The sequence below is a fragment of the Lissotriton vulgaris genome, chromosome 4_1 (genome assembly GCF_964263255.1).
Source record: "Lissotriton vulgaris chromosome 4_1, aLisVul1.2, whole genome shotgun sequence".
In the NCBI taxonomy this organism is placed as follows: domain Eukaryota; kingdom Metazoa; phylum Chordata; class Amphibia; order Caudata; family Salamandridae; genus Lissotriton; species Lissotriton vulgaris.
The window spans coordinates 1,459,140,661-1,459,167,646 of NC_141691.1; the positions used below are offsets into that span (position 1 = coordinate 1,459,140,661).

The 26,986-nt window shown below is 46.6% G+C and overlaps 1 protein-coding gene across 3 annotated transcripts in view; it reads right to left on the reverse strand.

The window, feature by feature from the left end:
* The window catches only part of TRAPPC8 (trafficking protein particle complex subunit 8), a 1,294,567-nt gene that overhangs the window by 1,181,473 nt on the left and 86,108 nt on the right, over window positions 1-26,986 (reverse strand). For all 3 annotated transcript variants that reach the window (XM_086965686.1, XM_086965689.1, XM_086965688.1), the window contains exon 2: window positions 11,236-11,430. In XM_086965686.1, the coding sequence (XP_086821812.1) occupies window positions 11,236-11,430 (195 nt within the window). The remainder of the gene's footprint in view (window positions 1-11,235; window positions 11,431-26,986) is intronic.

Below are 26,986 nucleotides of genomic sequence, written 5' to 3' on the forward strand. Positions count from 1 at the left end.
GGATGGATGAGTAATAGGACCAATGGATGGATTCATGAATGGCTTGATGGATGGGTGGATAAGTGAAAGGGGGATGGAGAGAGAAAGGGAGGATGAATGACTGAAAGGGTGAATGGGTGGAGGGATAAGTGACTGGGTGGATGGATGAGTAAGTGAATGGATGGGTGGATGGATGGATGGATGGATGGATGGGTAAAAGGGTAAAAGGCTGGATGGGTGAGTAAATAGATGGAGGGTCCCTCTGTGGCGTTTGCAGCCTCAATGCTACGCGATTTGATATTTAGAGAGGAACTAAGAGACAGGAGTCAGAACCAGGCCATGATTCACTCCTCCAGGTGCAATGCCAACTTGGGGAGAACTGGGATACATTGGATTGCCTGGTCAGTCGTGAGTATCGTCAACTGCTCCACAGGGATGGTGACGGATCTGGAAGGTTATTAGCTCGGTTGTTGAAGTAGGAATGCCCACCCCCGCTTATACTAACATTGCAACGTCCTGCTGGCAGGCGGAAGTTACGATATACAAGAGTAGAGAGTGCCCTAAGAAAGGAGTGAACATTTGGGGGCAGGCAGACATATCGAGGCTTATAGAATGGATACTGTGAAGTACATGTTTGAAATTAGTTAAGATTGTAGCAAATCCTATAATGCATATGACTGGGAACAAACAAGAAATGATGACAATATAATTGCTCTTTGTATGTATTGATCATTGTCTAAGTACCAATAAAAAAGATTTAAAGGTTTAAAAAAACATGATGACGTCCTGATGGAACAATAGCCACCACGCAGGCTGGTGTCAACACAGTACTGTTCAACCACCTAGGTGAAATATACCGTGAGGGTCCGGAGGTGGAGTCGTCTGTAGAGGGGGAGGGGACGGGGGAGTATCTTCTGGATATCCCCCTCCCAAACCTCACAGAGGAGCAGAGGGAGGAATTGGAGGTAGCACTCCAACTAAAGGAATTACAGGAAGCACTACGAAGTATGGCTCGCTCTAAATCACCGGGCCCGGGCGGAATTCCAGTAGAATTCTACCAGACATATGCTGATGTCTTGCTCCAACGCCTACTGGATACCCTGCAGGAGGCAAAAGGGGCATGATGCCTGGCACAATACTTAAGGGAGGCGCAGATAGCTATGCTCCCTAAGCTTGGCAGAAATGCAGAAGACCTGGGCATATATTTGTCCATGCTAGGAGTAGATACTAAATTACTTGCTACGGTCTTGGCCATGAGATTGAGTAGAGTTGTGACCTCCCTGGTACATAAAGACCAGTGCAGGTTCATACCTGGGAGGGGAACACACAAAAATTATATGGCGGCTGTCTCATGTCCTACATTCAGTGGCCGATAGTGAATTCTAGGCTGCGGTTATTGCCCTAGATATCAAAAAAGCTTTCAAAAACTTTACGGTGGGAATATTTGTGGGAGGTACTGAGGAGAATGGGATTCGGCTGTGAAGATGTCACCTGGGTCAGACTGCTCTATCACCAACCGAGAGCCTGAGTGCAGAATGGGAATCGGGTATCTGAGGGTATGAAGATTATATGGGGCCCACGGCAGGGGTGCTCACTATCCCCATGACTTTTCACGTTTGTGATGGAACCACTAGCAGTAAGACCGAGGAGGGATATGGCACCATGGGATAGAACATTAGATGGCCTCTCACATGTGATCTCATTGTGTGCGGACGACGCACTACTATACATTAGACAGCCAGAAGAGGCAATCCCAGTGCTCCTGGAGACACTTGCCTCTTTTGGTACAGCATATCAACAGTCAGAACTCAATACTATTCCCACAAGCGGCCCTTGGGCGAGGAGCACCGCAGGATCTTCCTACAGTCGGATTAGATTAGGAAAGTGACCATTTCAGATACTTTGGCATTCAGGTAGCCCACCATTTAGAAGCTCAATAAGAGTTGAACATGGGCAAAGTTCTCATAGGATTAAAAGCGACTACATTTTAGAATAAGCTTCCCCGGTCTGTTATAGTGAGAGTGGCCATAGCAAAAATGGTAATGCTGCCCGCAGAATTCCTTTTGTAAAATCCTGAGGTCCACATTCGACATGTGAACTGCCTCCTAGTCTCAATGTTGTTGGCCAGGGGACAGAGTAGAGTTAAACTCGAGATGCTTAAATTGGATATGGATGTCGGGGTCTAGGTCTCCCAGATTTGAGACTATATTACATAGCGGGATTGCTGTAGTACGCAGCACAGTAGTGCATGGAAGAACAAACGTAGGGGACAGAACTACTGGGGGAGTGGAATGGTGAGTCAGGGCTGTCGAGGTTCCTCATGATGGGTTTGAGGGTACCCATGGACTGGCCACATATAGTACGGCAAGTGGCAGAAGCCTGGAAACAGGTAGTCACATTGGTTCTCCAGAGAGCTCCTCATGCCAATGCGCTCCCACTTCAGTGGCTACAGGGATTCCAAAATATTCAGACAACCATGGACATCACAAAATGGTACGAGGGGGATGTGTAACGTCAGGAGACCTGTACCTGACATTCGATGAGGCCCAAGAATGGTTCCATATACCAGTAGGTCGCTTCTTACAATATGCAAAGATTTCGAGTACGGTCCGTGAGATATGGACCATATTTCCAGAGGAGCGACGGGAGTCGCGCACGTTGATAACACTGCTGGACCCAGGGTCCAACAGGGGACTTATCTCTCCCTCTAAAAGGCACTGAAGGAGGACCGTAGGGGTGCCTTATCAGCAGTCAGAGGGAAATGGGAGGAGGTCATACCGCTCCCATTGATGGACGGGGAATGGAAAAGAGCACAAGCGCAGGTGGCTAAAGCAACAAGTAATACTAGGTTCAGGCTCACCCAATTCTATTACTTGCACCATATATATCTGCCCTCACAGGGTCAGGCGCGGTTCACTCCAAGGCTAATCCCATCCTGTCCACATTGCGGCATGGACCTGGCCACATTCCTACACATAACCTGGAATTGCATAGGACTGCAGAAGTACTGGAATAAGGTTGCACAGACTCTTCACACCGCAATAGCAGTGCGAATAGAAGTCGCCATAAAGCAGTACTTATTGGGTGTCCTTCCAACGCTGAAAAAAGGGATACGGTATAAGTTTGCAATGCTGGGCCTGGTTCTGGCAAATAGCGGTGCCATATATTTGAACCTCTCTACACCCCCTATGCTGGATAAATGGAGAGATGATATAGGTGAGTGGGTTGTGGCTGTAGAGAGTCGCCTCAGGGCAGTGACAGTGGATGAGAATACAGAGAGAGACCTGGCAGAGTAGGGACAAATGTTGACAGGGGTGTTCTTGACGACAGACAAGAGCGATCATGAAACTGAACCTACACAATCTCCCAACCACACTTCACTGGTACCTAGCGCACAAAATGTGAATGGCCCTCTCAAACAAACACTAAGCCATGAGGGGTTCTGTTTGTGTGTTATGCATCCACCCTCTCCAATTTCCAAAAGATATATCACAATGAATTCCTGGTGACCTGGAACAACGCATTTTGAGCAGGAATGCCAGCAGATCTAATTGTGCACAACTATGCATGATAATACACTCATGGGAAGGCTGTAGCCTATGTAACAATGTCACTAACTAGTACAGATGTTTAGGAGTAATAGTATCCTTGACAAATGTCTTAGTTGTTTGTTTATATTGCCATAAAATGTAAGTAAAGACATAAAAAAGTATAACTACCAAAAAAGGTCGCTGGATAGGGTATTTGATTCTCCACTGTAGAGGACTCACCCCCAGCTACTCCACTTTTCCCTTGCAGGAAGGAAGATCATAGACAAGGAAGCTGAGAACCTTGCAAGGAGAGAGCAGTAATGAAACCCACTGAACATCCTAAAACTCTTAGCAATTTATTCTTGGTTAAGGAAAAGGAAAAGGTCAAAAACAGCCAACATCCGTGGCGAATCTGGATCCTGGGTAGTATACAGTCATGTGACGATGGAAAGGATCCATCTGTTGAAACATTTCTTACTCCCAGGGGACATTATGGTATAGCTATTCTATAACCTGACGTGAAGTTGAACCTATTAACACACTTATGCTACATATGAAATGTTTCTTTGTAACAAAGGTTTCTTAGTGCATAATCATTCCTTTGAGCACACAAGATGAATGTCGCTTCTACACACAATGCATTATAAGGCATGGTTATTAGGCCATCAATATCCAACAGGTGTGTATTTCCCTCCATATTCTCAAGCATGTCATAAGGAACAGCGAGGTTTTGTTTTTTTCACATTGTGAGAGAGACTCAAAAGGATACTATAGAACTAAGGAGAAGAGAGGATCATCGTTTAAGTCGTGGGGTTCCAAAGGACATCTTCTCTGCAAGCAGCAGATGGGCATTCAAGGGCTACTCTGAGAAAGACTGTTTTCAGCCTGGCAGAGTTATGGAAGTCTGGTGTTACACTTTTCATTATGGCATACTTGTAACACACATCCATTTTTAATGAAAGTCATTGCCAATTGAAGTCTGATCAATGCTTTTATTTTGAAACACTTGCCTTATACTAGGTTAGTTCATTAAAAGACTTACATAAAGCTTGGTAAGGGCAAGTGTGCACTAAGTTAGGGGGAGTGGGGAGCCCTTTTTACAAATACTGCCAAGTTATCTGGAGGCATATTTCTAACTTTATAAAGTGTTCTTCCTTATAGTATTGTCTGAGAGGAGAGGCTATGGAACAGCAGTCCGTTTTTTCTGCTCTGCAGGAAACTATGGGCATGATACTGGACTATGGGTGCAAAAAAAAAAAACCTTCCGGGTGTGATCAAGATCTTGGCATGAATAAAGAGCAGGGGCAAGATACTGAATAATAAGACTTTGCCTACAATGAAACCAGCAGGCACAATCCTGCTGTGTAATACGTCATGCCAGTTTGGGCAGACCACAAACAGCTAAAATGCGCATCAGTCTTTCAATTAGCATTTCACCGAAAGCAAATTTGTTGTCACCATGACTGTGATATCAGAAACAGGGAAAAGTTTCTAGAAAGCCTACATAGATGTTTATTCTCTCATTGATTAGAAATCAACTATGGCAAAAAATGCAATATTATTTACTTTACAGAAAAATATGGATTGTAAAATCCAGCAACAAAAGAATCAGTAATTTGATGTCTGTTTATAGTCAAGTAATCACTAGTATCCAACACTGCTAATTCGTTCAACTAACTACACAAGCCATTGATATGAACACTGGGGAATTAAGTCTATCAAATGTACAGTTAAGCTCCAGGCACACCATGAATTCACATTGTGGATTTACCTACAGGAATAAAACAATCTTCACATCTCCTTGAAGTTGCAGCTTTAGTAAGTTAGAAGAAAATGGAGAAGCCAGACAAAAAGACTCCTCACTAAAAAAAAGTCTTCATAGCGAGCGAACACCTAGAGGAAACATTAATCCATGTATAATCAAAGCACATGACAGGAGAAAGGACCTAATTTTGAAGAGCCCACTAAAATAAATATAAAACAAGCATTTACAATGCAATGGTTTTGCCTTTGTTAAAGTTAGAGCTATTGGCATTGCTCTTGACATTATTTTTATTTATGTTTTTTTTTACATAAATAAATGGCATTGTCATTTACAATGCCACTAGCTTTATCTCTCGCAAATGACACACACAAACAAACAGAGCCCCCCCCCCACACACACAGAGCCCCCCACACACACAGCCACACAGAGCCCCCCACACACACAGCCACACAAAGCCCCCCCCCCCACACACAGCCACACAAAGCTTCCTACACACACAGCCACACAAAGCTTCCCACACACACAGCCACACAAAGCTTCCCACACACACAGCCACACAGAGCCCTCCACACACACCCACACAGCACAAGCAGGCAACAGGGGCACACGGAGGCACAAGCAGGCAACAGGGGCACAAGCAGGCAACAGGGGCACACGGAGGCACAAGCAGGCAACGGGGGCACACGGAGGCACAAGCAGGCAACGGGGGCACAAGCAGGCAACAGGGGCACACGGAGGCACAAGCAGGCAACAGGGGCACACGGAGGCACAAGCAGGCAACAGGGGCACACGAAGGCACAAGCAGGCAACAGGGGCACACGGAGGCACAAGCAGGCAACAGGGGCACACGGAGGCACAAGCAGGCAACAGGGGCACACAGAGGCACAAGCAGGCAACAGGGGCACACGGAGGTACAAGCAGGCAACAGGGGCACACGGAGGCACACGCAGGCAACAGGGGCACACGATTACTGGTGGCTGACATTATTTCATGAAGTCGACCCATCACTTGTTTTGCTTTCCTTAAACCGCCCTCCGCCTGAGCACAGGGAAGGCAGAGCACCCCGAGCCGGAGCCCAGACGCGGCGCTGGCCGAGCTGTGAGAGAGCAGCGCCGGGGGCAGCTGAGGGCAGAGACGGGGGCAGCACCACAGGTGCTTCTGCCGGAGCCAACCGGAGGCAGCGGGGGCTTGGGGGGGAAGCAGCCCCTTACTTTGAAACAGCAGAGGCACCTGCAGCTCGAGGCAGAAATAGGAGGTAGCGGACCCTTGAGGAGCGACAGACAGTCACACGGAGACATACATGCCAATAGACCCGATTCAGGCGGGAGACTACCGATTTTTCAAGCCACAAATTGCTTTATTTTAGCTGTCTCCCGCCTGAAATTGCATCCTCTACAATAGAAGTCAATGGGTAATTTTCATTCTCCCGATTTTTTATTTTAAATCTCCCACATCCCTGTCCTAAAATGTTGGCATCTATGCGGAGAAAGAACTGCTCAACAGGGGCATGGAGCGCTCCTGGGAAGAAGCCTGCTCGACTGGGGCATAGAGCACTCCTGGGAAGAGGCCTGTTCAACGGGGGCATAGAGCGCTCCTGAGGAGAAGCCTGCTCAACGGGGGCATAGAGCGCTCCTGGGAGAGGCCTGTTCAACGGGGGCATAGAGCGCTCCTGGAAGAAGCCTGCTCAACTGGGGCATAGAGCACTCCTGGGAAGAAGCCTGCTCAGCGGGGGCATAGAGCGCTCCTGGGAAGAAGCCTGCTCAAGCCAACGGGACATAGAGCGCTCCCGCAGCAGTATCTCGGGTGTGGGCATCCGGACTAGAAGCAGGCTCTTCTTGGGGTAGGAGAACTGAAAGGCGCCCCACACAGAGAACTCGGACTGGAAGAGCGCTCCACTGGGGTTATCGCGGGTTTACACGGACCGGAGGAGGGTTCCACTGTGGGGAATTGAAAAGGGAGCCCCACCGGACCATCGCAGGCTAGGATAGCGCAACACTGGCAGGACTTCGGACCCGAGAAGCCCCTACATTGGAAAGGCGCTCTTTAGAGTAGCTCAGGCTGGAATACTGCCCCGGTGGGGGCACCTGGGTGAGATGCGTCCAGCATAGGGAGGGGGCTTACTTTTAAAGAGAGCGCTCCGCAGGGAACATCTGGGGCTGGAAGAGGGCTCCAGAGCTGGTACTTGTGGTTGTAGGCGCACTCTACGGGGGAAGAGATGTTTTCAGCGCCCAGAACACTCCTGTAGGGCCATATCTGACTGGAAGAGCCCTCACCCCTGCTCCCACCACACACACACACACTTAGGGCACCTCAGGGAGGAAGAGCTCCCCCAGTGCGGGCATCCTAGGAGGAAGGGCTTCCCCGCAGTGGGCATCTCAGGGGAGGGAGAGGGCCCCCAGTGCGGGCATCTGTGGAAGGAAGAGCTCCCCCAGTGCGGGCATTTTAGGGGGAAGGGCTCCCCCGCAGTGGCCATCTCAATGGAGGGAGAGGGCCCCCACTGTGACAATTTAGAGAGGAAAGAGGACCCCGCGGTGGGCATCTTCTCGGGGGAGGGAGCTCGCCCACTGTGGGCATCTCGGGGAGGGGGAGGTCCCCCGCAGTGAGGGTCTCTTGAGCTGGACGCGTGCTGCACGGGAGAGGTGTCAGGAAGAGCAGCCTGCGGGGACATCTTGGGCTCAAGTGGGCTGGGGTGTTCTTTTCTGTTGCCTAGAGCGGTTTATCTCGAAATATCTCATAAGAGAGCTCTATTGTGCTGCCTGGAGCTGAGACACCTCGGATACAGGATGTGCCGCTTCTAGGAGCGCTCTATTGAGGAGCATCTGAGGCCGATGGAGTCCGCTTAGAGCGCTCCCACCACGGCCGGGGATAGAAACCGTCTCGCGAGCTTCATTCCAGTGCCCAGCAGCTCCTTTTGATTTACAACTGGGAGGGGGCGGGGTGGGGCTGGTCCGTCTCGGGCGGAGAGCTCTGTTTTATTCATGGGACCAGGGGCTTTGTATTTGCTACATCTGAATGCTAATGAGCTTTACGTGTCGGGGTCTCGGTCTGCGAGCTCGGCTGGAGCAGGGGCTCCATATATTCCTGCGCAGAAGCTAGCCCCGGGCTTCTGTTGCGTGCTTTAAGAGCGCTCTATGTTTATGCACGTCCGACTGCAAGCACTATATGTTTCTGCATTTCTGACACGTAGCGCTCGGAGCTGTGAGAGTTTCTACCAGGCAACATACCGTCGTGGGGGAGAAGCAAGGCGTATGCTGGGCGGGCGGGTTCGCTCTCACGTGCAATACACCGATCTGGGAGAGCTTTAACGGGCAGCATCCGGGCAGCATCCGGGCAGGGCCGATATCTCCGACTTGAAACACATGGAAGTGGGAGAGTTCTGCCGTGCAATATCCGGGCTGGGAGAACTCCCACGCGCAACAGCTGGGCCGGGACTGGAACTCTTAAGCGGCGCATCAGGGCTGGGCGAGCGCTGGTCTGCAGGGATCGGATGGGGAGACCTCCAAGGGGAGCGCCTGGGTGGGGAGAATTCTCACGTGCAAAACTGTTTCGGGATAAACTGTGGTACAGTTTCAGACTAGGAGCGCTCTAGTGTGCAGGCGTGCATTTTTATTATCAGACTGGGAGAGAGAACTTTAACATGAAACATTTGGCCCGGGAGAGCCGTGGCGTGCGGCATATGGGAGCGCTGAAAGAGATTTGTCACAAACCAGCGGTAGGGGGCGGGAACGGGGCCGGGGAGTCACAGAGAGCGAGGCAGCGGTAGGGGGGCGGGAACGGGAGCCGAGGCAGCGTTAGGGGGGCGGGAACGGGAGCCGAGGAGACACAGAGAGCGAGGCAGCGGTAGGGGGGCGGGAACGGGAGCCGAGGCAGCGGTAAAAAGCAAAAAAAAAAAGCAAGCACTCACCTGGACTTCTTCCGGGTGCCTTCAATGCCGGACCAGATTCGGGGGCGTTCCCGAGAACAGGCTTTCGGCTGACGTAGCCAAAAGCCAAAAATTCTCGGGAACGCCCCCGAATCTGGTCCGAGATTGACGGACAGAGCCTTCTCCCAATGGCTAGCCTCCATTTATGGAGCTAGCCAATGGGAGGAGGGGGCTGTTACCCGACTCCACACACAGATCATAAGATTTTTCCTAGCGCATGCGTACTTCGTACGCATGCATTTGCTAGTCAAAACCTAAAAATAGACAGTTACTCAAGTGGCACGATTGGGCTACAGTTTTTCAATGTCTGACACCAACTTAAACTCAAAGGGACAGAAAATGTTTGGCGCTGCCTGTTTGTAAGGTACATGGTCTGTTGTGTCACATCACCTTGCTCCTGCTGGAGTGAAGTGGAGTAATTTGCATATACTTGGTCTTCTCTCATAATGACACAGCAGAGAATAATAACAATGATGGGTTGCATCTCAAGTGCGTAAACACCTTGTCACTTGCAAAGCCTCTACCAGTGTTCCCCAAACAAAGTTTTAATTTTGAACACTAAATACATGTTGTGGATTGTGTTTAGGTTTCTAAATGTACTGCTATCACGCAAAATACAAACCGGTTCAGAAAATGATTTATCGAGAGAGTCTACTGCTCATTTAATAGAAATGAAAATAATTGGGAAAAATATTTCAAATTAAGCTGCATCAGTACGGATCTGAGATTCGGTAGCAATACTTGGAAGCAAAATCAGGACACGGAAGAATACCATACAAGTAGTTTTTTCGCCTGTAACCACATAAGCCTTAACAGTGGGAAAGCATGCTTGAGTGAATGACACGGGAACCTCTAAACAAGCTTGCACCTGCGCTCTCCTAGTAATGTGTCCGTATCAGTGACATTTCACAAAAGGATGCTCCCCTAGTTGTCCAGAATGATCCTCAGAGTCACTTTATGATGGAAAATACATATTTTCGTTTACTCCGAACTCCCATTTACAAAGAATCCATACGTTGTATGACATGCGTACCACTGTGTGCTTAAATAAGCAAATTATTAGGCTCATTTGATAGAACAGTTTAAATCTGAGACGGATGGGGGAAGCTGACTATTGTTTGGATACACCACATAATTCTACACGAAGTGCTGGATTCCTAACTATACCACGGATTTAGTCAGTGTGCCTATTCTCCTTCCCCTTCCCCCCTCCCTTTTTTCTTTGTCGGGACGTTAGCCCTAGCAGGAAACATTGTGGAACAGGTCAGATTAGTTCATAGCGGCAGAGTTCAGGGAATGTTTTTGGGGAGGGGCCTAATGTGGGAGGGAGTTAGAGGGGTGGGACCAAAAGTTTCTTTTAAAATGTAATGTTGACAATTGATTGGACAGAGGATCGTTGGTAAGTATGTGAGTTGTCATTCTATGTTAGAACATGTATATGTTAGTGTATGATTACTAGCTGATGGTACTACTATATTGTAACAATTACCCGACATACAAAACATGATCAAAATTGATACGTAATATATTACTCGCTTGCAAACCCGAACGACTAATAAAACAAATTTGGAAGAAAATAAAATAAGAAAATGATCTACTTTTTTCTTACTGAAAAATACTCTTATAAGGAATTAGAGTCATTTTTTTATGCCCTAAAAGACAGTTTTAGTCAAAAGTTAAAAAATTCGGACAGACACCCCCACGTTAAAATCATATCTGGAGCCGTAAGCTAAAAGTTTTCAAATGCCTTTATTACGAGATGAAGGGACAAGACATAGTCAAATGCAACACTTGACCATTCGTAACCAGGGTGGCAGAAATCAAAGTGTAAACTTAAAGGCTCCAATCAATGCAACATGATCAGCAAGGTGGGCGATGAAAACTCTGAGAAAAATAATAAAGTATTTTCCAATACAAATCTTTTAAATCAAGCCTGAAAGCATGAGCAATGTGGTCTAATTGTTTTACAAAAGCTAAAACCCAAACAATAAATAACTATAACAATTGTACAATGCAGACTGTGTAATGGAAATACATACCACTGATATTGAGATCATAATCGCCTGCAGTAATCACATTAGCTACTAATCCATCCGGTGGCTGGCTAGTAGAAACCACATCATTCAGAAGTTTCCGAATGGATCCAGACTGGGGTGACTGCGTGACAATGTTGTTAATAGCTATTTTCAGGTTTTTTATCACATGAAGTTGATTGTTGGGATCTCTCATATGAACTGGAAAAGGAAATATAACACACAACTGTAAGAACGTATTTGTGATAGACAAACATATTTTACAAGACTGAGTTTCCCCCTTAATAGGAAAGTTACAAGTGGACAGTAGTTACATATATAAATAAACATGTGGAGTTATAGGTTTATTTTGCAATTGAGGTCGAAATACCTTTATGCTTAAGGTACAGACAGGTAGGAATAAGAAGCAAACGGTATTGACTGCTAAAAAAACCTTAAACAAAATAAGTCAAATTGTCCATGAAATTTGTAAAAAAACTATAGATGCATAAAGGTTTGAGACTGCAAAATTGTAAGCAGTTTGTTAAGGGGGCATGGAGGGGAGTGAAATATAAATGGGTACCAAAAGTTGGACTGCCTATTCAAATGCTGAATCTCGTTTTTCCACTAGAACAAAAATTGGCATAGTGTTTATGCCAAGGGCATGTTTGTTTGGATATTTGTAAATTTATTTTTGGAGTTTGAGACAGGTAGAAAAATACTTAGAGGTGAATGAACTGTGGTTTGTGGTCCGACTTGAATTATGAATCTGAGCTTCAAATACGACCAGCTGAGAAAAGTGGGCTTATCTATCCCCTGTAATAGTTTGTTTAGCAAATACATTTTATACACAGTGTTGACTCTACCTGTGAGCTTTGAGTGATTATTTGGCAAAGAAGCAGAAGTCACTTTTCACTGCACTGATTAAAAGATCGTCATAACAACCCTTAACCAAAATGCATTTAGTATACGTTGACAATATAATTATCACAAGTGGATTACAAAAAGCTATAGTTCGGCTCTGATTTCACTCGTACAACACCACTGAAATTCAGCAGTTATAGTTACTAAAGCCAAATATAACTTCTGCCCCAGCAATGCACTACTTATGACCTCACATATTACATAACTCATGACATGGTCAGTTACATCACTCGAGACATCTCAAATGATATCACTGATTATATCATCCAGTGAGTTGGAGTGTTTCCTAAAAGTTTCTGAGAGTTTAATATATATATTAAGCTACAGCATAACTATTCTTTTTGTATGACTGAGTGATACAGTTTCTAATATACATCAGAGTAATACTGTATCTAATATACAGAGTGATACTGTATCTAATATACATCGGAGTGATACTGTATCTAATATACATCATCTGAGTGATACTGTATCTCATACTGTATCTAATATACATCTGAGTGATACTGTATGTAGGAGAGTAGGGTCTGCTATCCTATGGTCACCCCAATTTTTGCTTTTTGCTTCACTGGTTTTCGACTTACTGATACCTCAGCACTTGTAGCAGATCGTTTGTTCTGGGTCGAGGACTCTGCTTGGACCCCTTTCTTACTTCTGCCAGGATTACAGCTTGCGGAACCCGCTTCGCGGGTCCCGCTGCGCACCAGCGCCACAGGGGAGCATCTTTGTAGCAGCGTGTGAAGGTCCAGGGCTGCGAGCGTGCGGGGCAGGACTTCGAATCCCAGAAGCCCCTGCACACCGCGCCTCTTGTCACCTGGCCGCTCTCCCTGGACAACACGCCCCGCCTCTAACCCTCAAAAGGCTCGAGAGGACTGACCGTCGTGGGATACCTCAGCACTTGTAGCAGATCGTTTGTTCTGGGTCGAGGACTCTGCTTGGACCCCTTTCTTACTTCTGCCAGGATTACAGCTTGCGGAACCCGCTTCGCGGGTCCCGCTGCGCACCAGCGCCACAGGGGAGCATCTTTGTAGCAGCGTGTGAAGGTCCAGGGCTGCGAGCGTGCGGGGCAGGACTTCGAATCCCAGAAGCCCCTGCACACCACGCCTCTCGTCACCTGGCCGCTCTCCCTGGACAACACGCCCCGCCTCTAACCCTCAAAAGGCTCGAGAGGACTGACCGTCGTGGGATACCTCAGCACTTGTAGCAGATCGTTTGTTCTGGGTCGAGGACTCTGCTTGGACCCCTTTCTTACTTCTGCCAGGATTACAGGTTGCGGAACCCGCTTCGCGGGTCCCGCTGCGCACCAGCGCCACAGGGGAGCATCTTTGTAGCAGCGTGTGAAGGTCCAGGGCTGCGAGCGTGCGGGGCAGGACTTCGAATCCCAGAAGCCCCTGCACACCGCGCCTCTCGTCACCTGGCCGCTCTCCCTGGACAACACGCCCCGCCTCTAACCCTCAAAAGGCTCGAGAGGACTGACCGTCGTGGGATACCTCAGCACTTGTAGCAGATCGTTTGTTCTGGGTCGAGGACTCTGCTTGGACCCCTTTCTTACTTCTGCCAGGATTACAGCTTGCGGAACCCGCTTCGCGGGTCCCGCTGCGCACCAGCGCCACAGGGGAGCATCTTTGTAGCAGCGTGTGAAGGTCCAGGGCTGCGAGCGTGCGGGGCAGGACTTCGAATCCCAGAAGCCCCTGCACACCGCGCCTCTCGTCACCTGGCCGCTCTCCCTGGACAACACGCCCCGCCTCTAACCCTCAAAAGGCTCGAGAGGACTGACCGTCGTGGGATACCTCAGCACTTGTAGCAGATCGTTTGTTCTGGGTCGAGGACTCTGCTTGGACCCCTTTCTTACTTCTGCCAGGATTACAGCTTGCGGAACCCGCTTTGCGGGTCCCGCTGCGCACCAGCGCCACAGGGGAGCATCTTTGTAGCAGCGTGTGAAGGTCCAGGGCTGCGAGCGTGCGGGGCAGGACTTCGAATCCCAGAAGCCCCTGCACACCGCGCCTCTCGTCACCTGGCCGCTCTCCCTGGACAACACGCCCCGCCTCTAACCCTCAAAAGGCTCGAGAGGACTGACCGTCGTGGGATACCTCAGCACTTGTAGCAGATCGTTTGTTCTGGGTCGAGGACTCTGCTTGGACCCCTTTCTTACTTCTGCCAGGATTACAGCTTGCGGAACCCGCTTCGCGGGTCCCGCTGCGCACCAGCGCCACAGGGGAGCATCTTTGTAGCAGCGTGTGAAGGTCCAGGGCTGCGAGCGTGCGGGGCAGGACTTCGAATCCCAGAAGCCCCTGCACACCGCGCCTCTCGTCACCTGGCCGCTCTCCCTGGACAACACGCCCCGCCTCTAACCCTCAAAAGGCTCGAGAGGACTGACCGTCGTGGGATACCTCAGCACTTGTAGCAGATCGTTTGTTCTGGGTCGAGGACTCTGCTTGGACCCCTTTCTTACTTCTGCCAGGATTACAGCTTGCGGAACCCGCTTTGCGGGTCCCGCTGCGCACCAGCGCCACAGGGGAGCATCTTTGTAGCAGCGTGTGAAGGTCCAGGGCTGCGAGCGTGCGGGGCAGGACTTCGAATCCCAGAAGCCCCTGCACACCGCGCCTCTCGTCACCTGGCCGCTCTCCCTGGACAACACGCCCCGCCTCTAACCCTCAAAAGGCTCGAGAGGACTGACCGTCGTGGGATACCTCAGCACTTGTAGCAGATCGTTTGTTCTGGGTCGAGGACTCTGCTTGGACCCCTTTCTTACTTCTGCCAGGATTACAGCTTGCGAAACCCGCTTCGCGGGTCCCGCTGCGCACCAGCGCCACAGGGGAGCATCTTTGTAGCAGCGTGTGAAGGTCCAGGGCTGCGAGCGTGAGGGGCAGGACTTCGAATCCCAGAAGCCCCTGCACACCGCGCCTCTCGTCACCTGGCCGCTCTCCCTGGACAACACGCCCCGCCTCTAACCCTCAAAAGGCTCGAGAGGACTGACCGTCGTTGGATACCTCAGCACTTGTAGCAGATCGTTTGTTCTGGGTCGAGGACTCTGCTTGGACCCCTTTCTTACTTCTGCCAGGATTACAGCTTGCGGAACCCGCTTCGCGGGTCCCGCTGCGCACCAGCGCCACAGGGGAGCATCTTTGTAGCAGCGTGTGAAGGTCCAGGGCTGCGAGCGTGCGGGGCAGGACTTCGAATCCCAGAAGCCCCTGCACACCGCGCCTCTCGTCACCTGGCCGCTCTCCCTGGACAACACGCCCAGCCTCTAACCCTACGGACTACCTATTTTAGGGAAGGTCAGTACCCGCTAAGCGGGAGCGTGCGGGAGCGTCCCGGGAGAAGCCCGGGACAAGGGCGGGACCGTCTGTGGCCGTCAGGGGCCAAAGGAGGCCAGGCCGGGCCACCCCTCTGACCAATGGACTAGATTTATATGTGGGTAAAGTGTTGCTATTTATATTGGCCCTTTGTGTTTAAGTAATTGTTACTGTTACCCTAAGGTTTTTATGCCCTTAATTTAATGTAATTTATTTTTCTACTTTTTGCTAAAAGATGTCTGCTTCTACACCAAACCCCCTTCCTGACCGTGTGAGTATCTCTATACTCGGTCCTTTAGATACATTTTTCGCTAAAGCCTCTAAGGATATCGACCGTGAATTATTACTAGCTGAAAAAAGGGCCGAACGGCGTTTATCTGTAGAGGCACTTAAAAAACAGCCTCTTCATGTTACTAAAGGGACACTCTCTATATCCGTAGCAGAACAGGCGGAAGTGGATGCTGACCTTTTTAACACAGATAGCATACCTTTAATTTTTCAGGAAAGTCAGCCTCCCCTGCGGTCTAGGGATACGATTGTGGAAAGTTTGAGCGACTTGCCCACAGTAATATCCAATAATCTTATAGACCTGAATACCCCGCTATCCCCAGAACCTGATTTTCACTGTGCTACTTCCCCCTCCCTGAAGATACAAACAGAGGTCATCTCGTTACCCCCTCCTACCCCCCCCCCCCCCCCCCCCCACTAAAGCAAATAAGGTACAGCAAGGTCAAAAGCGCAAACAAGGCATATCCTCCCCAGCTAGAAAAAGAAGACGAAAGGGAGGTAAAAATAAAAATAAAAATAATACTAGGTTCATCAACCCATGGGAACCCGCCGAGATGGTACCTTCTACACAAACCTTGTTAGTGGATATAAGTGATAATGTAACACAGAGGCAATAGACACTCTACCAATAGACACTCTACCAACGGACACAGATAGGGAAGACAAAAACATCACTAGTGCTGAGCTATTGGAAGCACTCGAAAATATGCTGAAGGTTCTTTTTCTCCCTCTTGTGGAACGGCTAAAAAGGTTGGACAAAAAATGAGATTGTCTTCTCCCCCATTCCATACCTCCAGAGAATATAATATCAGTAACTCCGGCTACTAAGCCTAGGGAACAAATTGTTAGCAAAGATTCTAATCAACAGAGTTCCCTTAATAACCCGAAGATCCCAACTGCCAATAAACTCCCACTCCCCCCCATCAGCTACATCGGCAACCTTAGCTGCAAAAAACTTGGAAAAAGAAAATGCCCCTGCTATGGCGCCAAAGCCCACTCAAACTGATAAACCCACCATTTTAAAAACAAAAAACACTAACACTAACAGACCCAGAATATCATACAAAAATACGGTACAATTACCTCCAGAGTGCTTTGGTTTTGTTATTGTGTTAACGGGTGTACCAGTACTTGGGGAGGGGGACTTTGAATCAGATATAAGTTTAAAAAATAAAGTGATTCATTGGTTGTGTATGAACAGACCTTTACCTGCATATCTGAATGGGGACATTGTATCAGCTAGGAGATGCCAATGGATAGGCATACGTCCAAAAGATATAGATGGTGACCTGATCATAGTGAATTTTAAGGACCAAAGGGTGGTATCTTACATAAATGATTGGTATGTTGGTAGCAATGAGGGTGAAGTTTCCACACGTAGTTTGACATATTTCTACCCGGAAAATATGATGTTCCCTTCAAATAAACATAGGCAGAGACATGGCTTAAACATCAACCATCATCAGAAACCACATACAAATAACCCATTCTTTAACTATCCAAATGGAAATTTTAGAAATCCCAGAAACCCTAGTTTCCACCCTGGAGTAAATTTTCCAAATCTGTACTCCGGTCCAAATAATCATTATCCAACTAATCCTAGAGAATTCTGGAATGTTCCCTTGTCAAATATGTTTTACCCTCTGACTCCTTTGAACTTAAATGATTGACTTCCCCCAACCGAACATCAAACAAGCGGTTCTGACCCAATATGGTGGAATAGTGTACCGAGGTGTAAAGCTCTAGAGATGGGCAATGAATTGGATGTGGGAAATGTTGATGTTGATAAGGATACCCAAATAACTGAACTACAGGAGGTTGTGGATTTGGGAACAAATGCTATAAATGTTATAGGAGCGAAGGAAGGTCAATGTGCCCAACCACTTCTCCTAGATAGTTTGCAAGTGGAAAAAGACGATAACTGTGATAAGATTTGTAATACTTATGAGAATGTCACCAATTTTCGTGTACTTTCTTGGAACATAGCGGGTCTTGCTCGCAGATTGGAGGACCCGGCCTGGGTAGAATTTGTAGATTCCTTTGATCTAGCCTGTTTACAGGAGACCTGGAGCACAGTCGATCTGAGCTTGGACGGTTTTCAAAGCTTTAACACCTTAGCAATACCGTCAAACTCAGGTCGAGCTAAGGGTGGACTTATGACAGCCATCTCAGTTAAACACAATTTGACGACCGTCAACTTAGTGGTGGAAACACCTTGGTACCAACTATTTATTATCAAGAACCTTTTCGTGGAAACTGTTCTCCTTATAAATTGGTATTACAATATATTTGACCCTAATGAAACGGAAGTTATTGATAATTTGCAGGAAGAGATTGCCAACGTAAGAAACAGAGTCTTCCCTCTTCTGATTATGTGGTTGGGTGATTTCAATTGTGAGTTGTGTAAACTTAGTGGGTTTAGAGCTTGTGGGATGATGGATCTAAATGACCATTGTATGGCTCATTTCTCACATACAAAACAAGGAGAAGCCATAAACAGCATTTTAATAAATAATAATCTATGTATCCTTGATATGAATAGTTTCTCGGGAAATGTGGATATACCAACTTTTCAGGGCACAAGGGGTAGAACAAGTATAATTGATTTTGCAATTATTTCCATGGGACTTTTTAATCATCTAAAAGATTTTAAAATTGAGATAAACCCGGCTAGTGATCATAACCCCTTAACCTTGAGCTTTTCCATTACTTCTGATCCAAAATCGTCCCAGGAACAACCGATAGTACATACTATGAATCAGGGTGTTACGGTGAAATGGAATAAAGTAGTGGTTGGACAACTGGAGATGGATATTTTTAAGGAAAATATGGCTTATATTGACATCTGCCTTTCGACTAATCCGGATCCAGCCCATATAATCACTAGCTTTGAGAAGCTAATGGAAAATGTAGCCACACACTTACTAGTAAAGGTAGGGGGGAAGAACCGAGATCAGGGGCCTAAATGGTTTAATGCTGAATGCTCTGCAGCCCAAACAACCTTAACTAAAGCGTTGCGGCTAAAGCCTAGAGATAGAAATATGATTACACTAGCTAGGAAACAATATAGACTGGCAATTAGAAAAAGGAAAAAAGAACTCAAATCTAAAGCTTGGGAAGATCTAGATAAGGCAGTAGACCTAAGGGACAATAGACTCTTTTGGGAAGTAATAAACAGGCCCTTTTTGACATCAGGGGACGAAAACACCATTCGAGTTCACCTACCAGAGGATACCTGGGTAACTCATTATAATAAAATCTTTAATCCCAAAGAGATACTATATACTGCTACCCCGGAGGAGGATGACGACCTCTATGTTAACATGGAATCAGCAAAGAAGCTGAGTGAGTCAATAACGCTTGCTGAAGTAGAGCTCGCCCTTACTAAGGGGGCACCTGCAAAGGCCCCAGGTCCTGATTCAGTACCACTAGATCTTTTTAAATATAATCGAGAGTTCTGGTCCCCTTTGCTTATGAATGTTTTTAAGGCATTAATACTTGGTCCTATTCCGACCTCTTGGAAAGAGGCCGTTTTGGTCCCAATTTTTAAAAAAGGGTAACAAACATGATCCTAGATGCTACAGGCCAATATCGCTAATAGATTCAACATGTAAATTGATGGGTAGGGTGATATTGGCAAGGCTGGAAACCTGGGCCGAGTCTTCAGGTGTAATTGTGGACTCACAATATGGTTTTAGAAAAGGCAAAGGAACAAACGAGCAGTGCTTGAACCTTGCTTTGATTATGGGCAAGTACATGGGTGCCAAGAATGGTTCTATACACTTGGCATTCATGGACTTGTCCAGCGCCTTTGATACAGTATGTAGGGACAAACTATGGTCCATGATGGATTCTATGGGTTTTGAAGAACCACTGGTTACCCTGCTCCGCAGGTTACACACCGCCACAACGGTTAGGGTCAGATATGGCCGTGGTGGTGAGAAATCGAAACCCATATTATCCACTGAAGGGGTCAGACAAGGATGCATTTTAGCACCCTTTTTATTTTTGATTTACACAAACGGTTTAGAGGGTTTCTTGTTAGAAACATCTGCTGACTTCCCAAAGATAAATGGAAGACGAATTCCAATGTTGTCTTACGCAGATGACACTGTTTTAATGACACTTACCCCTAATAGTATGCAGATCACTTTGGATGCTTTTGACTCATTCATGGGCAATCTAGAATTAGGTGTTAATTTTATTAAATCTTTTGCCATGACCTGTGGTCCAAAAAATGTAAAAACACGTAAATACGTGGTGAAGAATGCCATCATTGAGAAGGTGGATAATTTTTGTTATCTGGGTAACATCTTTAACAAAAAATTGAGCTGGGAGCCCCTGCTAACAGCACGGGTTCAGAAGGTTGCACAGCTAATTGAAGCTCTCTTTCGCTTTGCCAGCAAATTAGGCCAGCGACGTGTAGCAGAAATGACATTATTATATAAAGCTAAGTGTGTTTCTGCTTTGACCTATGGTTCAGGAGTTTGGGGCTCGCATAATTGCGAAAAAATACAAACTGTTGAAAATAAGTTCATCAAACGTTTATTATCTGTTCCAATGGGTACATCCAATATATTTTGCCATGGAGAAATTGGAATCGAGTTTATAAGTGATGTTATTCACATTGCCCCTTTAACATTATGGGCTAAGGTTTGGCAATCTGAAGAATTGAAATTAACTAAAGATATTATTCAAGATTGCCTTAAACTTGATTACTATACTCAAATCCCGTGGCTGCGATATGTTGGAGAGACTTTTAATAACATAGGTTCAAGTAAGATGTTCACCAATCCTGAACTGCTTGGTAGTGATGCCAAGGAGACTATTAAAAATGCCTTTAGTAATTGTTTAGGTTCTTTAAAGACAACTGACCATGCGATAAGTGTAAGGGGTAAATTAGTCCCCCAGTGCTATTTGTCATATATCACAAACACAATGGCGTTTTTACCTTACGAGATTTCGCCTTGGCCCCTTACACTTTTTGTTTGCTTTCCCAAAGCAGGGTGGTTGGTGGGAGAAGTTACCCTATTGTCCTTGTAACAATAAAGTTTCACAAAATACTCTCCACCTCATGCTTTTTTGCACTTTGTATAAAGCACCAAGAAACACTTTCCTTAAACCATTGCTGGAAACATTTGAAACGCGTTTTTATAAAGAGGCATATGATCATTTGTTATCACTGTCAACTGCACATATCTGTAATGCCGTTTTAAATTTTATTAGATCTGCTATGGTGATCAGAAAAAGATATTGTTGAATTTTGTTTTTAATAACTATGTAACTATGTACTGTGATCTTTTGGCTGATTAACTCAAACCTGTGTTCTCCTTTTAAAATTGTTTATGTATACTTTTATGGTTTCTATATGAAATCGAAATAAAGTTTTGAAATGATGATGATGATGACTTACTGAGGCTGTGGGCCTGCTAATCAGACCCCCAGCCTGCTGTTCTCTCTCTAAATTTATAATACATGTGCTATAGGTACATACCACAATTGGAAATGGACTCCTTGTCAGCCCCTGTACCATGCACTATAGGTGCTCAGGGCATAGGTGCCTCCAAGGCCTGCCAGGGGCTGAAGCATAGCTTTTGCCACCCCTGGCTGGTTCTTAAATTGACACAACTGGCTGATCACTCAGCTGGGGCAAGTGGGTGAAATCACCCCTTGCTTAGATATAGTATACCTATATCTAAACCTATATCTGGACACATATATAGCCTGTAAGCCACTCCTATGGAAGGCCTCATCAATCCTGGAGGCAGAGTGCGTGGTTTTATGTGAGATGGAGCTCTGGCATGAGCTGAGCCTGTCTGTAGCTGTCGGGAACAACTCCCTAAGCTGATCCGGGATAATGCCATACCATATACTCTTAAGCGCCTTATAATCCTCGCGGTTATATAGCAACTTTGGTTTGGCTTTATCAAAACATGTCGTGTAAGGTGTCATACGAATTGGAATACTACCCCCTCGCCAGTTCTGGCGACGGGGGTAGCATTCCACCCTTCTAGAGGGATAAGACATGTTACTTAACAGAAACGCGGTTGATTTAAAATGAGCCTCAGATCCACAAAATGGATGCCTCTGCCACAGACACGGGTCTGGCCTCCTGCTGCTGACCGAAACTCAGCAAATGGTGGCCTGGACAAAGGGTTTCCTGTCGAAGGGCGGTGTTAAACCACCCCAGACAGGAGATAGTGGATTGTAGCAGGGAGGTTTCAAAGAAACCAGACACTGCCTGGGGAGCACAAGGCTGCCCCTTGCATAATCCGGTTCTGGGGCCTTCCAGCCCCAGTCCCAGCACGGCCTGGATCAAAGGAAAGGGGTGTAACCACCCCCTTCCTGGGTCCCACCCATAGGAGGGGACCTAGCAGGATGTCCAGCCCACCAGATTCGAATAAGAGTGGGAGCAGTGCCAATGCAACTCAGATCATCCTGAAGAAACATAAGAAACGAATTCTGGACCCTTCGACATTCTATTCAACATAGAAGACGGAAGAATCTCCCTTGTGGTCAAGGAGTGACCACCCTGTGCAAACAGGCACCATCCAGCCCTCGACCCTTGCTTTGTTGCAGTTCCCGCCGGAACTCGAGCGACAGAGATCGACGAGATCAAGCTTGCCTGCCTTCTCCCAGCCCGATCCACAGTCCCTGCAGAGCTGAGACCAGTGGAGGCGACCGGAAGCGTGGGGCACGCCATCTTGAAAAGGCCACGAGACGCTGACCGTGCAGCCTACGAGTGATCCTCGAAGCTGTGCACCGGGGTTTGAGAAGCCCCCACCCTGAGCTACACTTGCACCAAAGCTACCCCCTCCACACTCGACGAGTGCTGCGTGTGGCCCTTCTGCTGGTGTTGGCTCGACGCGTTGGCCCGGTCACTTGCCAGCTGGCTTGTGGCCCCTGTGCCGACGAAAACTTGAATACGACTTGCTTTTCTGGTTGCTCCAGATCTGCACCAGCTCCTGTAAAAAGGAGCCCCCACTCGGACCCTCCTGGTTCGAGTGAGAAGCAATCTCCCGGTTCCGCGTGAATTGCTTTTGCCAAGTGCTGTTTGCTGCAATCTTGAAGCCGACGGTGCGGACGGCGAGAGCCTGCGTGGGACAGATCGTGACCTGCTCCTGGACGTCGCAGATGCCCCAGAGCCCACGTGACAGCGGAGAGAAGCCTCTCGACAACCACCTGATTGCGCCCGACATTGCCTGGTTCCGTCCTGGTTCCACCCTGGTCACTGCTGAGTGACCCAGACTCTGTCCCCTCTGCTTTCAGGTACTTTTCGACTTCGATCCACCCTTGGATCACACCGGACACTTCTGCTTCACATCGCCTGCAGCTTCTTCAGCTCCAAGCACCAAGAGCCTGCGTGTCAAAACCCGACGCCACTTCGACCCTGTGCACCCACGGCCTGTGGGTGAGGTAACATTGCAACGCCGGTGTTCCCACACTGGTACACACCTCTAGGGTCTGTGTCTTGAGTTTTGTTCCTCTAGGTTCAGCGGAAGTATCTTTTAACTCACTTTGTGTAACTTTTACGCACCATTGACATTGCATTGGTGCAAGCCGCACTTTCCGTGCTGCACCCGAGTCCCGTGGGCTACTCCCGACTTCAGCATTGCTAGTCCTGACTGCTCCCAGCGATTCTCTAGGCCCTAGGCCTAACCACTGTTCGATTGGTATCTCTTATACCACTTTTTTAGTATATGGTTTGAGTGGCCACCGGCCCTCATCCAAAATTGTGCAACTTTGTATGTTATACTGTGCTTTTGATTTAACGCTTGTGCCCCTTTCCTCATAAAGAGTACTGGGGAGTAATTTAGAAATAAATACATATCTTTTTATAATATATACTTGTGTGGTGTCCTTTCATTTGATTACAGGATTGTATGTGGTAAAACAGCTCGCTTAACACGACCTCTTAAGTTAAGCCTTTAAGGCTGCTTAGTCCATGCTACCACTAGGATAGCTTGTCTAACAAGGTTGACTTACAACCAGACATCTTTGGGGTTTGTTTGGACTGATACCAAGTGGTTCCAGAATTGGAAACACTACATATCAGGCCAACTTCTCACACTGTATCTAATATACATCACCTGAGTGATACTGTATCTAATATACATCACCTGAGTGATACTGTATCTAATATACATCATCTGAGTGACACTGTGACTATGTGTATAAGTGTCTGAGTGGGTGTCTGTGTGGTTTTATAAGGGTGTCTGAGTGGGTGAGAGCGAGAGTGTCTGTATCGGTGAGCGAGAGTGTCTGTGTGAATGGCTCTATGGGTGAGTGACTGGGTGGGTAAGTGGATGTTTGGGTAAGTGGGTGAGTGTGTGTGTGGCTGTTTTGCACAGTAATTATTTGTGTGAGTGACTGCACAGATAAATGAGTGGGTGCGCGAGTGACTATTGATGTGTGAATGGGTATGTAAGTGGTTCTGTAGACGAATAAATGGAAGGGTGAGTGGCTGTATGACTGAATGAGTAGCTCTGTTAGTAACTGTGTGGGTGCGAGAATAGGTTTGTGAGTGGCTGTATGGGTCTGTGAGTAGGTGTGCAAGTGGTTTTGTGGGAGTGTGAGTGTGTGCGCGCACAGGTGAGTTTTAAAAACCTAAGGTTTAAACATAGTTCTAGCTGAGAAAACGTTATTTGTTGTTTCTACACAAACCAAACTAAAACTACACAAACATTAGAAAGTGTAAAGTTATAGTTCTACCTTAAATGTCTAATTTATGCACATCCATCCAATAATTGGAATTTACACACCTTCATACAAAGTGTAGTGAAGTCGGTGGCCACATTACATTAATTATAACTCGCCACTCTAGCATGCATTGTGTTCTCACAAATGATGAGATTTACAATGTTTTAAATGTTATTAAGAATGTTATGATTTCAGATGGTATTAGTTGTGTAATATGAAAAAGTCTATTGTTTTGTGGCTACCAAGTTCACTACACAGTGTTTGGAGGTGCGCCAGTTATTATTTGAAGGTGGTGCGTACATTATCAATTTACAATATACCTACAACTTTATAATGTCTAATGTTTGTATAGTTTAAGTTTGTTTGTATAAAAACAATAAATACAATTTTCCTAGTTATAACTAAGTTTAAACCTTTGCTGTTTTATCATTGAATTTCAATAGTTTTTATTTTTTTATTAACTCGTTCTATGCTGGTGACAGAACCACTCCGTCACCAGCCTCGGACGCGCTGTGCTGGTGACGGAGCGGTTCCGTCACGGCCCGGCCGCGGCGCTGATTACGCACCTGTGCGGCGCATTCTATTGAGCGGGCAGGGCCGTGACGGAACCACTCTGTCACAAGCACAGCGCGCCCGAGGCTCGTGACGGAGCGGTTCCATCACAAGCATGGTAGCGCCGCGCGCCCCCCCCATCCCCCCTAGCGCAGCGGCGGAATTACCACCGCAGCCAAGGGGTTAATAAGTTTTTCAAATCGTAGAGTGTACTGTTGTTAAGTGGAGTGACGTTAAGTGGGGAGACAGAGTACAATTGAGGACAGTGTCATACAGTGGAGTGGCGTAGTGTGAAACAGTTGTATGGCATACAGTGTCGTAGAGTTAAGTGGCATGCAGTTGGATAAAGTGGACCGGCATAGAGTAGAGTGGTTTACAATGAGGCGGTGTACAGTGACAAGGCATAAAGAAGAGTAGTGTGGAGTGGAACAGGGTGTAGTTGTAGTGAAGGCAAGGCCCTGCTGGCACACATTGCTATGTTAGCATAGGCTTATTGGAAATGTAATTGCAATTTTACCTTTTTGCTGCTTTTGCACACAACACTGTATGTAACTGTTGTTGTAAGTTAGGCTGAGTGAATTTCTTAACATGAGAATGGCTTGTTTTCAACATCCCTAGACTTACATCGCGACCTTAGTCTGCACAATGAGTGCTGAAGCCTCCAAGGTTATCATAACAATGTTAGCTGTTATTCGGGCTGATCGGCCCACGCTTACACACAACATGCACACAGCTGCAGCTAACTGAAATTCTGGCGCCTTTAATATTGCACTGCATGCATGATTTGAGCACTTAGAGAAAATCAGTTTCCAGAGAGAGAGAGCTTTTGCAGATCCTGATGTGATTCACCTCTACTGATCTTGGAGTTATGGGGTTCCCCATTCAAGCCTAAGAGACCTTCTATTATTATATAAAACATAGTTCCTAGCTGGGGAGAGTGGTATATAAGGCACTATAGGACCCGTTTCCACAATCATTATAAGATGATTTCTCCCTTTGTGTTTTATGGAATTGCAACAATGCTGATCGTATTCTTTTTAATCATATGCCTGCTAATGTTAGCAAAAATACTGCATCTCAGAGCATGTCGTTAAAATAAAAATGTTAAACTTTTCGGTGTCTCTATTCACTCACGTTGTGGACTGGTATGAGAATAACAAAAGAAAGAGTGTTCTTGATTCCCATCATTCCTGAGCGTAACCTAAGTTGCATGTCCTGGGTTGTCTAATCATTGGTTCCTTTGCGATAGGACGAAGAGCTAATGTGACACTGATGCTAGTCGGTTAGGGGTTCTAGGTACTGAGATGAGTTTTTTGGTCCACCACGATTCACTGAGGTCCTGGGTCTCTGTGCACAGTTCTGTGTATGAGCAGAATCCCTGCAACATAGTGGAGTGGCAGTTTTGTTCCCTTCCCATTTCCACTTTATTAAAGTAGTAATAGGTAGGGAAATGTATTTATATTTTTCTATTTTTTTTTTAGGTTTATGCAGTACCACGCTAGTACTTACAAAGTACAGAGGTAGATACCTGAAAATAAAAAAAAATATGTAAAAAATAAAACAAGAATACGCCGTAGTACACTTTATTGAGAAATATTGTGTAGCACAATGCAATATTTTTATTCCGAATTATTATTATTTTTAATTCTAAGAAGCACAGTACTTTCTAGGTAGTGCAGCCATTAGTTTTATTATAAAGTAAATATGAAAAAAATGAAAATAAACTGGACTACGCTATACTTGTGAAATATAGTGTAGTACAGCGTATTTGTAACTTTTTACCATTTGTTTTTAAAATTATTTTTTAAGCACTATAGTACTTCCTAGGTGGTACTATGGTGCTCCGAGAACTTAATAAATATACATATATAAACATATCAATATTATGGAGGAGCACAGAGTGGAGGAGAATCGAGTGGAGGGGCCTAGGGTAGAACAGCGTAGAGAGAGTGGGATAGAATGGAGCTGGGTAGAGGGAAAAAGTAGAGTGGAGTGGTGCACAGTATAGTGGTGGTAAG